The sequence below is a fragment of the Rhipicephalus sanguineus genome, chromosome 10, assembly GCF_013339695.2.
Source record: "Rhipicephalus sanguineus isolate Rsan-2018 chromosome 10, BIME_Rsan_1.4, whole genome shotgun sequence".
NCBI lineage: Eukaryota > Metazoa > Arthropoda > Arachnida > Ixodida > Ixodidae > Rhipicephalus > Rhipicephalus sanguineus.
The window spans coordinates 109,601,545-109,618,923 of record NC_051185.1 but is presented as its reverse complement, the minus strand read 5'-3'; the positions used below and the strand labels follow the sequence as shown (position 1 = coordinate 109,618,923).

Here is a 17,379-nt window from a genome sequence, read left to right as displayed (position 1 = left end):
AACCATATGCTTAATAGAAAGTAGTCTCGGGAACACGTATAAAGTATGACAGTAACGATATTAAACTACATCGACGCAACGTCATAAATAAGTATCTGTGCCTGTGCTTCTGCGGCACTGACTAACAGCGGCAGCATAGCAGCTAAGGTGTCGCGCTGTTAAGCTCGAGGAGTTAGGTTCGATTTCCGGCCTCGCCGGCTGCATTTCGATGTAGGCGCATTGCAGGACCTCAGGTAGTTAGAGTTCACGCGGAGTGCCCGACTGCGCCGTGCCTCATAAATATATCATGCTTTCGGCACGCAAGACCATATAATTATAAGTTTCTGCAGCTATCTGCATCAGATAGCAGTCAGGAAAAACGTTTTGCAAAAAAATCTGGGGAGAGGCGAAGCATGTAGGGAAGGGTGTTTCAGCTCCACTAACGTGAAATCTGTGGAGGGGCGAAGCATGCAGGGTGCGCCGGTGTTTCCCACAACAATATCACTGCTAATGGGCAATGAGAGACAGAGAGAGAAGAGAGATTAGACACAGAGACCCGCAGTCCGCTTTTAGTAAACGTGCATGCTGCGAATCTTTATTGGTCATCTACGCACAAGAGAAATCTCCCACCGACGGGACATTGCTGGTCAAGATCCAGTGCCTCTAAAACGGAAATCCTGAATTGTCACAGAGACCAGCGCTCACGGGAGATCACGGAGGGGCTTTAAATGTCACTGGAAGGTGATAGTTGTATCAGTCAGTCTTCGTTAGCACTATCAGATGCAGAAGTATCATACCTCACGGATAGCTTGCGTCACGTCCACGTCTCATCAGCCACATAGCCTTTTGTTGTTCGTTTTGTCACATTGAGCATGCGCGATGGTTGTTTCTTGTCTTAGGTTTTCCAGATGCTATTTATTCTGTTTCTTTTCGGAATAAAATTTAGTTGCGAGTCAGCGCCGTAGTCTGTGTTTTCTATTCTCGTCCTCGTTTTTTTGTCGCGCTAATATTCGTTCAAGATGGGAGGGGCAAGTTACAGATTAAAATGGGAAAGAACACTCGATACAAATAGAAGAACGAAAGTTGATCAATCTACTGAATTATACAAAACAGATGAATTATCGAATATGTCAACAGCAAAGAATGTAGCGGTAAGGATAGTGAATGTAATTATTGTTCAATAACGAAAAACAATAAAGAAGCCTGTGACGAAAAAAAACATGACAAATAAATCAAAAAGCAGGATCAAACAATGTCAAACATGTTTTTCAAAGAAACCTCAAAGCTATACTAAAGGGAAGAACGATGTTTGGCGTATTAGTAAATTACCATTTCACAATACCACAAACACAGCTCTTACCGCGAGAAGACGCTTGGTAAGCGAGAAAACGCGCGAAAAGAAAATGTGGGTGGCGACGCCACCTTGAAATTCCTGTACCAAACGCCGCGATGTCATAGATATTGAAGACGTCTACTAGGTTATACGTAGTTCCTAATAAAAAAAATTAAGTACACTGTCCTCTGAGGGGGGCATAGACTTAACATACCGAGTGTCAAGAAATTCTGTCGAGTCATTATCGCCAAAATGCGAAAAATAGATTTTGAAATCCGTGACGTCACGCGCGGAGATTTCGGCGTGAAATTCAAAAATGAAATTTGACCTTGATTTTCTCCTTTATAATAAGCACACCGCTTACGTAGAGGACGAAGAGGAGGAGGACGTGTTCGTTCGTGTTTCGCCATCTTGGTTTCGCCACCCGATCACTGTGATTGTGTCAACATTTAAATACAGCCTTCTTCTGTCGTCTCCCCATAACATCTTTGGTGGAGGTGCGGGGTATATTCGATGCACATCACGGAACTTCGCAGCGGGCGTCTCCTTGGGCAATCCATCATGACGACAAGCAGCCCCGTTGATCCAGCCCCCACTACGCCAACTGAACCCAGCAACGTCATTGTGACCCATGTCCGATACCCTGGCACCTTCTGCAGAACTGATAACGTGCACGTCGAAAAGTGGCTGGCCGACTACGAGCGCCCCAGCAAGACTAACCGGTGGGATCCCACTTTGATGCTGGCAAACATCAGTTACTACCTCAGTGGAACGGCCAGTGTGTGGTTCGACACGCACGAGGAGGAACTGACCAGTTGGGATGTATGCAAAAAAACGAGACCTTTTCGGAAAGCCTATTGCACGACAACGAGCCACCCAGAAAGAACTTTCGTGCCGTACACAAACCTCGACGGAGGCGTACATGGTGTACATCCAAGATGTCTTAGCCTGATGCCGGCAAGTTGACGACCAAATGCCCGAAACTGACAAAGTCAGCCACATTCTTAAAGGCATCGCCGATGACGCCTTTCACTTACTAGTCTACAAGGACTGCTCCACCATCGACATCATCAGGGAGTGCCGGCGCTTTGAAGAAGCGAAGAGTCGTCGAGCCACGCAGACATTTGCTCGGCTCCCTAACGCCGCCGCAACGCCGTCGTGCGAAGACGTCGAGCTCCAGCCGCCGCCCAGTACCGAAAACTTCCTGCGCCTTGTGCGGCGAGAGATCGAGGCAGCATCCCCACCTGCACCGCAGGTCCGTTCTTAAGAGGAGACCCGCCCGACAGTGTCGTCGCGCGCGAAGAACTGGCGAACGCAGGTATCCAGCCCAGATATGCCCTAAGTCGTCCCGCGGTCAGCACTGTTCTATCCTACCGCCCACAACCGACATATTCAAGGTTCCGTGATCCGAACCAGTGCGCACAGGAGATGACAGGCCAATATGCTTCAACTGCAACGGGGTAGGCCATATTTCTCGCTATTGTCGCTATCGTCGGCCATCGTCTCCTCGTGCAACGTACCGTGCAGAGGACACTCGATCCTCACCTTTTCACGAACGCGAAGACCCTACGAACCTTAACGCCAAACCTCGGCCCCGCGTTACGACCGCTCGCCATCATCCCGAACCAGCGACGTTTTCGATCACCTTTACCCCGCCGCACACCTTCGCCGTACCCTCGCCGTCCCTCCTCGGAAAATTGACCAGTGCAGCTCCCGGAGGTGATGTTGCATTGGCCTACCGACCTGGAAATCCTCTGTTTACTCTGGCTATCCGACAAAACCTTTTGGACGTAGAAGTAGACGGCGGGCCTGTTTCGGCGCTCATCGACACCGGCGCCCAATTATCAGTCGTCTCCGCAAGGTTCTTACGCCCGCTTCATCGCCTGTTCGTGCAGCCGATGACGGTACGCCTTTCGTTCTCGGAATGTGTACTGCGCGTGTGAACTTCGATTACTACAAGACCTCAGTTCTCTTAGCTGTTCTGGATGAGCGCCCCCATGACCTCATCCTCGCCCACGACTTTCTGAGCACGCATTCTGCCCTTATCGACTGCTCCTCTCGTCTTTTACAGTTAGAGCTTCCTGCTATGCCTGACCTCACCATTGCGTCGTCACAACGCTTATGTGTTAACAGTCCAGTTGATTCGCTTGCGCCCAGGTACAGCTACTTACGTCTCATTTACCCCAGACCCTCCTGTACGTGATGGCGACTACCTGATTACCCCTTCCTTGGATGTTCTTCTGACACGACGTGTAGCTCTGCCTCACTCACTTGTGACTGTTTCTGCGAACCGAGCATGCATACCTGTACTCAACTTTGGACGTTGCGCACAAGTGCGTCCCGAAGGTATCACGCTGGGCACTATATCACCTTTAGACGCACATGACCCGGTGGCTCTGGCCATTGATACTCCACAAACGGCTTCAGGAAGCCCTGCTGGTAGCGCAACACATCATGACCCGTTCGACGACATGATTGCCCTGGACCTTTCACTTTCTCAAATCATGGAACTACGCCTTTTGTTGGCGTCATACCGCGACGTTTTCGATTTCGCTTTGCCCCAGCTTGGGCAAACATCTCTGGCAACACACTGTATTGATTCCTGGACGCAACGGCCGTTTGTCGAAGTCCTTACCGTGGCTCTGCCACCGAGCGCGGCGTCATTCAAACGGAAGTCGTCAAGATGCTCGCTAAGGACATCATCGAGCCATCTTCGAGTCCTTGGGCGTCCTCTGTGGCTCTTGAAAAGAAGAAAGACAACACCTGCCGGATCTTAGTCGAATATCGACAGCTTGACAAGATCACCAAGAAAGACGTCCTTTGCCGCGAATAGACGACGCCCTTGATTCTCTTCATGGCGCACTATACTTTTCTTCCATTGACCTTCGCTCAGGCTATTGGCAAATTGCTGTCGATGAAAATGATCGGGAGAAGACGGGCTTTATTACACCAGATGGGCTCTACCAGTTTAAAGTCATGCCCTTTGGGTTGTGTAACGCGCCCGCAACATTTGAGCGCGTGATGGACTCCCTACTTCGAGGTTTCAAATGGTCCACATGCCTCTGCTATCCCGACAATGTCGTCGTTTTCTCACCTACGTTGACAAGTCACCTGCAACGCTTGTCGGCTATTTTGCAAGTCTTTCGCACCGCAGGTCTTCAGCTCAGCTCTTCAAAATACCGCTTTGGGCACCCTGAGATCACCGTGCTTGGCCATCTTGACGCTGCAGGTACACGGCCTGACCCTGCAAAAATTGCCGCCGTTACGAACCTCCCACTCCACGTTCTTCCAAGGACGTTCGCTCGTTTTTTGTCCTATGCTCGCAGCTTCGCCGCTTTGTTAAAAATTTTGCAACGATTGAGCATCTCCTCACATGCCTTCTTAAAAAGGACGTCCCCATCTCTTGGAGTCCTGCCCAACCGTCGGCGTTTTCTCATCTCGTCGACCTACTCACATCGGCCCCTGTGTTGGCTCGTTTCGACGACTGTGCACCCACCGAAGTACGTACCGATGCCAGTGGTCATGGAAGCAGCGCTGTTCTCGGCCAAAATCAACGTTGTCAGGATTGTCTTATTGCCTACACCAGCCGCCTTCTTTCCGTAGCTCAACGGGATTATCCAATAAGAGAGAGAGGGTGTCTCGTTCTTGTTTGGCCTGTCCAGAAATTTCGTCTTTTTCTGTACGGCAGACCCTTCACCGTTGTCAGTAATCACCACGTTCTCTGCTGAATCCCACTCGTCACGTTCTCAGAAGGATCCGACTCGTCATCTTGGTCGTTCGGCATTACGACTTCAAGAGTACACGTACACTGTCGTCTACAAGTCTGGCCGCATGCATCAGGACGCCGACTGCCTGTCCCGTTATCCCGTAGACCCACCAGAACCTTCGGCGAACAATACCATTCTATCTGTGCTCGCAATAACTGACCTGACCTCTTTAATATCTCTGCTCAGCAACGCCGTGACCTGATTCTCCGCAAGATAATTGAAAGCCTCAACCCAACGACTCCTGACTCCTCCCTTCCTCTCTTCGTGCTACGTGATGGGACCTTGCTTCGTCGCAGTTGGATACTTGATGGTCCTGACCTCTTGCTTGTGATTCCGGCACACACCTTCGTTCGACTGTGCTGGCCTAGCTTCGCGATGTGCCGACAGCGGGGTACCTCGGATATTCCCGCACCTACGATCGTACACGCTGTCGTTTTTACTGGCCAGGAATGTATAGCTCGGTACGCCGTTGCGTGACCTCGTGCGACCTTTGTCAACGCCGGAAGAAGTCAACACTCCCGCCTTCTGGCCCTCTTTAATCACTCGACGTCCCATATGAGCCGTTTCATCGTGTCGGCCTCGACTTGCTTGGTCCGTTTCCTACGTTTATCTCGGGACATCGATGGATCGCCGTTGCCACGGACGTTGCTACACGGTTTGCAATTACTCGCGCACTTCCAACCAGCGGCGCGACCGACGTAGCAGACTTCTTGCACCATAACGTCATCCTTCAATGGGACACTGCGCCAGCTCTTAGCCGACCCTGGCAGACAGTTTCTTTCCAGGGTCATCAATGACATCCTGACGTCTTGCTCGACCAAACATAAGGTAACCACGGCCTATCATCCACAGAACAATGGCTTGACGGAGCGGATTAACCGAACCATTACGGGCATGCTAGCAATGTTCGTGTCGGCCAACCATCAAGATTGGGATACAACGTTGCCTTTTGTCACGTTCGCGTATAACACATCCCGGCACGAGACTGCTGGTTAATCACCTTTCCCTCATTCGGCAGAAATCCAACGTTGTCTATGCACACGATGATGCCTCCTTCCATGTACCTACCTACTGAGTACGCTGAAGAAGCTATTGCCCGCACCGACCATGGACCTCAAGGTGCACGCGTTCGGTTAACCGAATCGCAAGCGCGCCAACAATCTCGCTACGATCGCCGTCACAGAAACGCCCACTTACTTCCTGAAGCCGTGTTGGGCTTTCTGTAAAGCTACTATTCATGTACACCGGACCACACCGTATATGCCGCCAAGTGACCGACGTGACGTATGAAATCGAGCCATTGTCCTCGTCCTCATCGACTCAGCGCCGCACCGACATGGTTCACGTAGTCCGTCTGAAGCTCTGTCATAAACCGGACCCCACCGACGCGTGTGTATAGTGACCATTCTCGCGACCGTCTTTGCCCGGGTGCACCGAGTCGGTGCGTTCACCAAGGAGGGTAATGTTATGTGCCGCTTACCTATAGGACGAAGAAGAGGAGGATGGGTTCGTTCCTGTTTCGCCATCTTGGTTGTTACCCCGATCACTGTGATTGTGTCAAATTGTAAATACAGCCTTCTTCTGTCGTCTCCCCGTAACAATATGACGGTGAAATTAACGGCATCAGATTTGTCTGAGTACACTTTGTCAACGAAAGTTGTTTCACATTAGTGTCCCTTGAAAGCGTGAATTATCGGTGATAGCAGTAGCTGGTTGTGACAGTCGATTCCAATCGGAGTAGGTAATTGGTATACACCGTGCATTCATGTTTCCGTGTGTGACCGCAGGGACCGATGGATCCATCGAAGGAACTGGCCAATAAGCTGGGCTGTGACCTCAAGGACAAAAGCAAATGGTTGAATTGCTTCTCGGACGCTAAACTAGACGCACTGCTTGGTGCGGCCGCAAAGATGGACCTGCGCTTCGCACCGTTGTGGGACCCGATGTTCCTTACTATTGGGCCGCACGGGAAGAAGCTTCCCGACATAAAGGAGGTCGTCGCCGGCGCTGACGTTGAACAGGTTTGCTACAGCATCTATTTAACAGCTTGCGAACCTAAAGTTATTGCACGTTCATTATCCCAATACCGTGGCCATGTAACGCGTGCACATTTAAACTAAGTCGAACAAAATATGATATGCGGCACATCGTTGTGAATGATGCCAGTACTTTCAGAATATAAGGTCCGCTTAATTCACATAGACATCGCATTGTTCCACGTACAGTGTAAACAAATGTATCATGTTTCAGCACTTGAAAAGATGTAGTAGCTGAGTCTTACGAAATAGCGAGATTTGTTTTTGACATAGAGGGACTAAAATCGACGTATACATTCCATTTGACCTTTCTCTTTCTTTTTCAATTTCAATAAAACTGGTTTGTAAATTATGTGATAAAAGCATTCCTATATTTTAAAAAAAATCGACAGATTCCACGCCTTGTGGGAATTGGTTTCCTGCGAAGCAGTCAGCGAGTACTTTTATGCTACATTTTTGGGCTTTGAGCCAAGTGTTGTGCACACAGCTACTACACTTACAAAAACACGTCGATCGACGTAGTGACGCTTGGCTCAAAGTCATAGAATACAGCACAGAAGTACTAGCTGACTGCTTCTCATGAAATCGATTCCCACAACGCGTGGGATATGCCACTGGCGTTCAAAGGGTAACTTATGGTCCGACGTAACGTCACCAGTCACGTTACAGCACATGCGCAACTATTATCGCAGCGAAGTGCACTTTACGGTGCGATGATGCGAACGTCATAGGTAACTTTCGTTAGCGTACTCGTCCGGGGTCGAGCAACGCTTGAATATAGAAGAGCCAACACTTGAAGAACAGACGCCTGACATGACACCTGTATCATATGTGTACATATGTAATATTTATTGCTCCGTTATAAAATTACATAGCGAGCACCACAACCACAATTGGCGTTGCACCGACATTACGCCTCCATAGGATGTTTTTTTCTCAAAAGCAGTTTCTATACCAGGCGTGACTCTGTGGTAGCATACCTGACCGCCGCACAGAACGATTGGGTTCGATTCCTGCTGAGATCCTAATTTCTATTATTTACACTCGTGGAGTCAACGCTGACGATTGCGGTTTTTCTTAACGCTCTCGCATTTAAATTACCAATGTATTTCTCGCCATTCCTGGGTACATATAAACTGTCATTCCTGGGTACATATAAACTGTCAGACCCGTACCCCGCGGCCCGTGGTAAACGGGTATGCGCCACACGCGTCTGGAGGAAAGGGTGTGATGACGTACGCGACAGGATTTCCACACGTAATTCATGTCGCGGCCAGACAGTCGTATTCGTCAAATCCTCTTACGCTCCCATGCCAATTTTGATCTACGCCAAGTTAAGGAGGCGATCACGAGATTACCCAGACGTAGGATGTTAGATAGATAGATAGATAGATAGATAGATAGATAGATAGATAGATAGATAGATAGATAGATAGATAGATAGATAGATAGATAGATAGATAGATAGATAGATAGATAGATAGATAGATAGATAGATAGATAGATAGATAGATAGATAGATAGATAGATAGATAGATAGATAGATAGATAGATAGATAGATAGATAGATAGATAGATAGATAGATAGAAACGCTCAATGTGCTTAGGGTTCGCTAATAAGTGCTTCGCATTTAAAATATTTGAATATCGAGACCAGACTTAATCTCAGGCCCCACGCTTCATTTTAGTAAATGTTTGCTATTTGCTTTTAGTCGCATATAATACACGCTATGTGCGCTGCTTGTTGCTCAAGTACCATTGAGTTACTTACAACTCATTGTCACACCATGAGTATATCAGCGTCATTCACATCTGCTTAGTTCGAGCTCTTTAAGCTCATCTCGAGGTTACTTTCCATCTCGTGCAAGGGCGCCCTTGTTTTATTTTACCACCCCCCTGCCCCATTTTGGCTAGCAATACTGACTCGATAAATAAATCGGTACATTGCGTGAGATGAGAAAAACGGGAAATATTCAGGTTCAGGGGTATTGCTTCGAAAGAGCATTCAGAATTTGTTTTCCTTATCACCCAAGCACCGGTTCTTTCGGCAGACCGCGCGATTCTCCACGCCGTTACCGTAGTTCTAAATATTTTATAATATTCCATGCATATTTTGCCCCGCCACGGTGGTCTAGTGGTTATGGCGCTCGACTGCTGACCCGAAGGTCGCGGGATCGAATCCCGGCCGCGGCGGCTGCATTTTCGATGGAGGCGAAAATGTTTGAGGCCCGTGTACTTAGATTTAGGTGCACGTTAAAGAACCCCAGGTGGTCGAAATTTCCGGAGCCCTCCACTACGGCGTCTCTCATAATGATATCGTGGTTTTGGGACGTTAAACCCGAGATATTATTATTATTATTATCCATGCATATTTTTGAAAGGTTCGCAACTCCCCTCTTGCAAACCGCCTCTTTCACGATGCCACGGCGCATGCGCCCTTCCTCTAGCGGAAAAGTCGCGATGCGGCTGTTCATCTCGGACGCTTTAGTTCTCGCAATACCGGTTGGCCCGGCCCCTACTAAAAGCCTACCAAAACGGCAGAGGGCAGAATAGAAAAATGAAAAAGGCGGATTACCCCACGCATTGTCAGAGCGTTGTGCTGCCGCATTTATAAGGAGAAAGCCTTGATGCCTCATCAAACACAAAAATTGGTCGTCTGCGGCATCACACGAGTGATGCAGAAATCATCACGTGGGGACGTCACCATATGACGTCATCATGACGCCGCAGATCGACAGAATTTGTGACGTCACTGTAAAGTGACGTCACGTGATGGCGTCATCACATCGAAATCGTCGCTTGGTAAAAGGTAGAAAATAGAATGAATTTAATCTATAAAGGCAAGGGCGATATTGATAACATTCGCTCGTATAGACCGCTCACAATTACGTCGGTACTATACAGGTTGGCGATGCAAGCAGCAAAAATGAAAATGGAAACGTGGCCAGAACATAACAATATTTCGGGAGAACTTCAGAATGGACTTGGAGTCGACAGGCGGTGAGACCTGTAGCGCCACCGACATCGACGGGATTGCACAGTGAAGAAAGAAGAGGTCGGACGTGACCTCGTGCGCCGCGGCAGCAAGGCTGGCGCGAGGGGCGCAGAAAAATAAAGAAAAAGTTAGTTGGTTTTAGGCTTCGGCGCTAGACGGACGTGTCGAGTCGTTTTCTTATGTGTGCTCCACAAAGTGGTGACCCGGACGTTTGGATCGAGTAGCAACTTGTGCCTGATCATAACGTGCAACACGAAACAAAAACACGTGGAGCCATGTCAACCACCGGCAATGAACGCCAGCAAGCCTCGACCAACTCGGCCAACGCCGAGACCTCTTCAACCGCTGCGGTTATTTCGAACACCATCTGACTGCCAGAGTTCTGGGAACGGAATCCCTCGGCGTGGTTCATCCAAGCAGAGGCCCGTTTTTAACTCTCGCGGATTACGTCCCAGACTCGCAAGTACCTCCTCGTGGTCGACGCGCTTCCAGCGGCCGTCATCGACGAGATTTCCGACCTTCTCCATTCGTTCGCGCACGACCTACCAGAGTCGCCTTACGACGTAATTAAGGCTGGTATACTGGACCGCACGGCAATGTCGGAACGCACACGGTTGCAACAGCTACTCTCAATCGAACAACTCCGCAATCAACGGCCAAGCCAGCTACTGCGTCGATTCCTTAATCTGCTCGGCCCACGCGTTTCCACTACGGACAGCACCTTTGTCCGTGAGCTGTTTCTTCAGCGCTTGCCCACTAAAGTCCAGATGGTGCTGGCAACTGCTTCAACCCAGAATTTGTCAGAGCTCGCTACATTGGCTGACAAGGTCATGGAAGTTGCGAATCCACTTCCAGTGGTTGCAGCTGCGATTCCGGCTTCAGCATCGCACGCCGTCAGCCCTTCACTGACAAAGCGGTCCGAGCCAGAATCACCATCATTTCCCGTCGCTGAGTTATGCGACAGACTGGAGAAACTTCTGGTTGCCACTACTCGTAGGAGCGCTTCTCCTCCTTCACGTCGACGTCGCCGTTCTCTATCTTATCGACGTTTCCCATCCATTGAGAGCCAGCGCAACAGTGCATCACAGCAGTCTGACATCTGCTGGTACCACCGCCGTTTTGGCGCTCGCGCGCGTCGCTGCCTCCTCCCTTGCACCTGGTCGGAAAAACCGTCCGGCCGACCGCTAGCGGCAACAAGCGGTCACGGGCCTACCCCATGTCGCCTCTTCTATGTCAACGACAAGGTCACTGGGCAACGCTTCCTAATTGACACAGGCGCACAGGTCAGCATTCTCCCTGCTACACGAATGGATCGCACCGCTACTCCCATGCTGTACTTGCAAGCTGTGAATGGAACGCGGATTCCAGTATTTCGACAACGGTCGCTCACCCTCAACCTGGGACTACGAAGACCGTTCCGCTGGCTGTTCATGGTCGCCGCCGTTCCTTCTGCCATTATCGGGGCTGATTTCCTCACCGACCATGGCCTCATTGTCGACGTCAAGCGACAACGTCTCCTAGACGCGACAACTTACCTCTCGGTGAAAGGCATTGCTGCGCCGGGAACCACAGATTTAGCCCTCTCTTGTGCTACGGTTTCCAATGAACCCTTCGCGGCTTTGCTACGAGAATTCCCTGACATCACCGCACCGCCTATTGGAAAAACCAGTGTGCCACGACGTACGTCATCACATCGTTACTGTCGGACCTCCTGCTTTCTTCCGGCCACGTCGACTTGCTCCGGACAAACTCAAGGCTGCATGTGCAGAATTTGAACATATGCTGGAATGGGAATTATTCGCCTGTCCGCAAGTAACTGGGCAGCTCCACTCCACATGGTGCCCAAGAAATCGGGTGACTGGAGGCCATGCGGAGACTACCGATCTCTGAACACTAACACAATTCCGGATCGGTACCCGTTACCCAACATACAGGATTTCACTGCCGCTCTGCACGGCGCCAACATCTTTTCGAAGATTGACCTTGTCCGCGCCTACCACCAAATTCCCATGGCCGAATCAGACGTACCGAAGACGGCTATTACAACACCATTCGGACTCTTCGAGTTTTTGCGAATGCCGTTCGGTCTCAGGAATGCCGCTCAGTCCTTTCAACGTTCATTGAAACAGTCACGCGTGGTCTACCCTCTGTTTTCGCCTACGTCGACGACTTGTTGGTGGCCAGCAAATCTGTGGAAGAGCATTTACACCTTCGTTGTCTGCTACAACGACTATCTGACCACGGCATCGTCATCAACGCCTCGAAAAGCGAGTTTGGTGTCACTAGCTTAGTCTTTCTGGGACATCACCTGGACACCAGTGGCATCCGCCCACTTTCATCAAAAATCGAAGCAGTTCAGAGCTTCCCTAGGCCCACAACGATCACGAAGCTGCGGCAATTCCTCGGCATGGTTAACTTTTACCGCCGCTTTATCAAGAACTGTGCCGATATAGTGGCGGCTTTGGACCGTCTGCTTACCAGCAAGAACAAGACGTCCTTACTCCCTTGGGTCTCCACTGCTGAAGACGCCTTTATCAAGATCAAGGGCGCGCTCGCCAACGCTGCCTTTCTTGCCCACCCCAACCCCACGGCATCTCTAGCCCTCATGAGTGACGCGTCTAGCACAGCCGTGGGAGCGGTTCTCCAGCAGCGTGTTGACAACTCATTGCAACCATTAGCCTTTTTCTCCAAGAAACTCAGCCCAACACAAGCTCGTTACAGCACCCCTGGTCGAGAGTTACTTGGAATTTACCTCGCCATCCGACACTTTCGCCATATCGTCGAAGGTCGACCATTTACAATTTTCACGGACCACAAGCCGTTGACATATGCGCTTTGCAGAGAGTCATCGACGCACACGCCACGAGAAATCCGCCATCTCTTGTTTATATCTGAATTCTCTACCGACATCCGACACGTTAGCGGCGACCAGAACATACCTGCTCACACTCTCAGCCGGGTGGACGCCGTGACATCACCTGCAACTCCTACGCCACTCGATGTGCCGACGCTCGCAGCACACCAAGCTAACGATCCCGAGCTCATACAACTGCGCTCATCTAAAACAGCACGATATCCTGCTTGATGGCGCCAACCTCGTCTGTCACACTTCTACAGGCACACCCAGACCATTTGTCCCTCGCACGTTACGCAAGCAGCTTTTCGACACGCTGCACCAGCTCGCTCACCCCGGCGTTCGTGCCTCGCAACGCCTTGTTTCATCGCGTTACGTATGGCCCCGGATGAACGCAGACGTAGGCGACTGGGTACGTGCATGTACACCCTGCCAACGTGCCAAAGTCCACAGGTACCCTGTTCCCCCAACACGCCAGTTTCTCCAGCCTGACCATCGTTTCGATATTGTCCACATCGACATCGTCGGACCACTACCACCGTGTGACGGATTTCGCTACCTGCTCACAGCTGTCGACCGATTTACTCGTTGGCGAGAAGCGACCCCGCTTCCAGACAGCTCTGCTGCAACCGTCGCAGCAGCATTCGTCACAACATGGGTTGCCCGCTTCGGATGCCCTACCAAGATCGTGACTGACACAGGACAGCAATTCGAGTCTGCCCTCTTTCACGAACTCCTACGCTTGCTTGGCACGCATCGTCTTCGCACGGCTGCCTACCACCCCCAGACCAATGGCCTCGTGGAACGCTTTCATCGACAGCTCAAGGCAGCACTGATGGCCCATGGCACGCCATCGCAATGGGTTCAACATCTGCCACTGATACTTCTGGGTATCCGCTGCGCTTTGAAATCGGACTTCGGGTGCTCGAGCGCGGAGCTCGTCTACGGCACTCCGCTCCGTCTGCCCAGCGACTTCTTCTCCTCAGAACCACCCTCGGCAGCTCTGTCTACTCACGAATACGTACACCTTCTTAGGGACCTCTTCCGGGATCTTAAACCCTGCCCGACGCGTCCTCCTCCAGACCGCACACCATACATTACATCCGACCTGACCAATGCAACCCACGTTTTCGTGCGCTTTGGACCTATTCGGCCTGCTCTACACACACACTACCTCGGGCCCTTTCCGGTACTGGAGAAACGCGAGTCGACATATGTCGTAGATGTTCATGGCAAACCTGACACCATCGCACTGGAGCGCCTGAAGCCAGCCTACTGTGAGACGACTCCCACAGTCGCCTGGCTCAATCCAGTTCCACATGTCTCCGTTCCCGTCGCTGCGGACACTACTTCAATCCACAGTTTCCTGGCAGTGCTGGTTTCGTTCGCAGACCATGCTGCTCTCTTGGGGAAGGAGCTATGTAGCGCCACCGACATCGACGGGATGGCACAGTGAAGAAAGAAGAGGTCGGACGTGACCTCGTGCGGCGCGGCAGCAAGGCTGGCACGAGGGGCGCAGAAAAATAAAGAAAAAGTTAGTTGGTTTTAGGCTTCGGCGCTAGACGGACGTGTCGAGTCGTTTTCTTATGTGTGCTCCACAGACCATAACCTGTTTGTTATCACTGTGTATAGAAATATCTAAAATGGAAAATAGGCCCTTGTACGTGGCTTTTCTAGACGTGGTTTTTCAGGAAATCTTGTGCGGTATATTCAAAGGAATGCACATAGACGACGACTGTATACAGCTTTTAAGGCAGATATAACGAGAAAATAGTTTGCACTGAATGGGAAGGAATATGCAGCAAAGAGAACGTTGATATTGCCACACGCTCTCACTTCTTTCTGTGATTTATGTTACGCCCCCTTACACGTGTTACTGTTGCCTTCAGCAAGGCCCGCCAGAATGTCTGGGAGCATTCCAGAATGTAGTAGATCATTGTGTGAAGATTGCGCCCATGACGCGAAGAGTCAAGATTATTCCAGACTTTGCGCGACCACCAGTGATAAGGCTGGGAAGTTCGATGCGTGATGTATAAAAGACGGCGCGTCCCAGCGATGAGCACTTTTTCGACGGCCGACGCTGTGTTCGCCGCTATCAGCGTACAGTGTGTATTGCTGTAATTTGACTTTCCGTTTCCCGGCCACAAGTTCAGCCAAATAAAGAGGTTAACCTTGGACACGCCGACTGCTGCCTTCGTCGGCGTCACGACCCCGTGAGATCTGGTGTAGGTGCTTCCCGGTCCATGTACCAAACGCCCCCCCTCCTGCCATGAGCCAAGCTCAAGCCGTCCAGGGAACATCGACGCCAACCCTGACCCACGAGCTTGCTGGAGGCATACGACCGGGTCTCCACGTTCAACAACTGGGACTGCGACGACAAGGTACGCCATGTCTACTACGCCCTTGAACATAGCGCAATGACCTGGTTCGACAATCGAGAGTCCACGACTCCACGCTAACATCATGGGACCTCTTCCGCACCGAATTTTTGAACACCTTCACGAGCGTCATTCGGGAAGAAAGAGCTGAAACCCTTCTGGAGACCCGTGTACAGCTCCCCAACGAGAACATTGCGCTGTATACCGAAGAAATGACTCGCTTATTTCGCCATGCCAACCCCGCCTTGTCCGAATAAAAGAAGGTTCGCTTCCTGATGCGGGGAGTGAAGGAAGAACTTTTCGCCGGACTTGTGCGCAAACCGCCGAAGACGGTCTCGGAACTTGTTTCGGAGGCCGCCACAATCGAAAAGGCGCCAGAAGTCCGCACGAGGCAATATAACCGCCTCATGCCCCCGTCGAGCTACGGGGATGTTCAAGCGCTGGTAGCAAACGACCTGCGCGAGACCATCAGAGCGGTCGTGCGTGAGGAGTTGCAGAAGATGTTCCCCAGATCGCAACCTCCGGTGGATTCGATAGCCGATATCGTTCGTGAAGAACTTCAGCATTCGCTGGGGGTTGCTGCACCGCTGCAACCTCAGCCGGAAGCCATGAGTTATGCTGCAGCAGCCCGACGCAACACCACCCCACCCCACCCCGGGCCTTCCCGCTCGTCAACAGCAACAACTCCCATGCCTTCTGAAGGAATACAAAGACTGTTTCTCGTCGTCATCGCGGGTCCGGCAAACGCCCCTGGCTAAACACCGCACCATAACGGAAGAAAATGCTCGACCACTCCGTCAGAGACCCTACCGGGTTTCGACGCGAGAACGGGAGGCCGTGAAGAAACAAGTCGACGAAATGCTGTGACGACATTGTCCAGCCTTCCAAGAGTCGGTGGGCGTCTCCCGTAGTGTTAGTCAGGAATAATGATGGAATCCTGCGTTTCTGCGTCGATTATCGTCGCCTGAACAAAATCACGAAGAAGGACGTGTAACCTCTTCCACGGATGGACGACGGCCTGGATCGACTCGACAACGCGAAGTACTTTTCGTCGATGGACCTCAAGACCGGCTACTGGCAAATCGAAGTCGTCGAGAGAGACCCAGAAAAGACGGCCTTTATAACACCAGAGGTCCTGTTCGAGTTCAAGATCATGCCCTTTGGTCTTTGCTCGGCACCTTCGACTTTCGAACGTGTTATGGACACAGTGCTGGCTGGCTTGAAGTGACAGACGTGCCTCGTGTACTTGGACGACGTCGTTGTGTTTGCCTCAAGCTTCGACGAACACCTCCGGCGCCTTGAAGCTGTACTTCAAGCAATCAAGACCTCCGGCTTCACTTTGAAGCCTGAAAAGTGCGGCTTCGCGTACGAGGAGCTCTTGTTCTTGGGTCACGTTATCAGCAGGGATGGCGTTCGTCCTGACCCGCGGAAAACAGCTGCCATCACTGCCTCCCCGCCGCCCACCGACAGGAAGGCCTTACGCCGATTTCTCGGCTTGTGCGCCTATTACAGACGCTGTGTAAAGAAATTTTCGCGGATCGCCCAGCCACTAACTCAGCTGACGAAGACCGACGTGGAATTCAAGTAGGGAACGGCGCAAGTCGAGGCACTTCAAGAAACTGAAACGACGCCTGCGGACGCCTCCGATACTCGCGCATTTCGATGAATACACCGATATGGAAATCCACACCGACGCAAGCAGCGTAGGACTCGGCGCCGTCCTTGTGCAGAGGAGTGACGGACTGGAAAAGGTTATCGGCTCTGCTAGCCAGTCGCTGTCCAAGGCGGAAGCCAACTATTCCACAACAGCAAAGGAGTGCCTTACCATCGTCTGGGCTGCATCAAAGTTTCGCCCCTATCTTTACGGCGGACGTTTCAAAGTTGTGAGCGACCACCACCCCTTGTGCTGGCTAGCTAACTTAAAGGACCCTTCAGGTCGCCTGGCACGGTGGAGCCTAAGACTTAATAATTCGACATAACCGTCGTTTACAAGTCCGGAAGAAAACACTCCGACCCTGACTGCCTGTCTCGCGCCCC

At 51.2% G+C, this 17,379-nt stretch overlaps 1 protein-coding gene across 1 annotated transcript in view; it reads left to right on the top strand.

Moving 5' to 3' along the window:
* LOC119406647 (uncharacterized) overlaps positions 1 to 16,100 on the top strand; it is a 43,330-nt gene extending 27,230 nt beyond the window's left edge. Inside the window, exons 6-8 of the mRNA XM_037673379.2 lie at positions 1,972 to 2,134; positions 6,867 to 7,100; positions 15,696 to 16,100. Coding sequence (XP_037529307.2) covers positions 1,972 to 2,134; positions 6,867 to 7,100; positions 15,696 to 16,100 — 802 coding nt within the window. The remainder of the gene's footprint in view (positions 1 to 1,971; positions 2,135 to 6,866; positions 7,101 to 15,695) is intronic.
* The last annotated feature ends 1,279 nt before the right edge of the window (positions 16,101 to 17,379 follow it).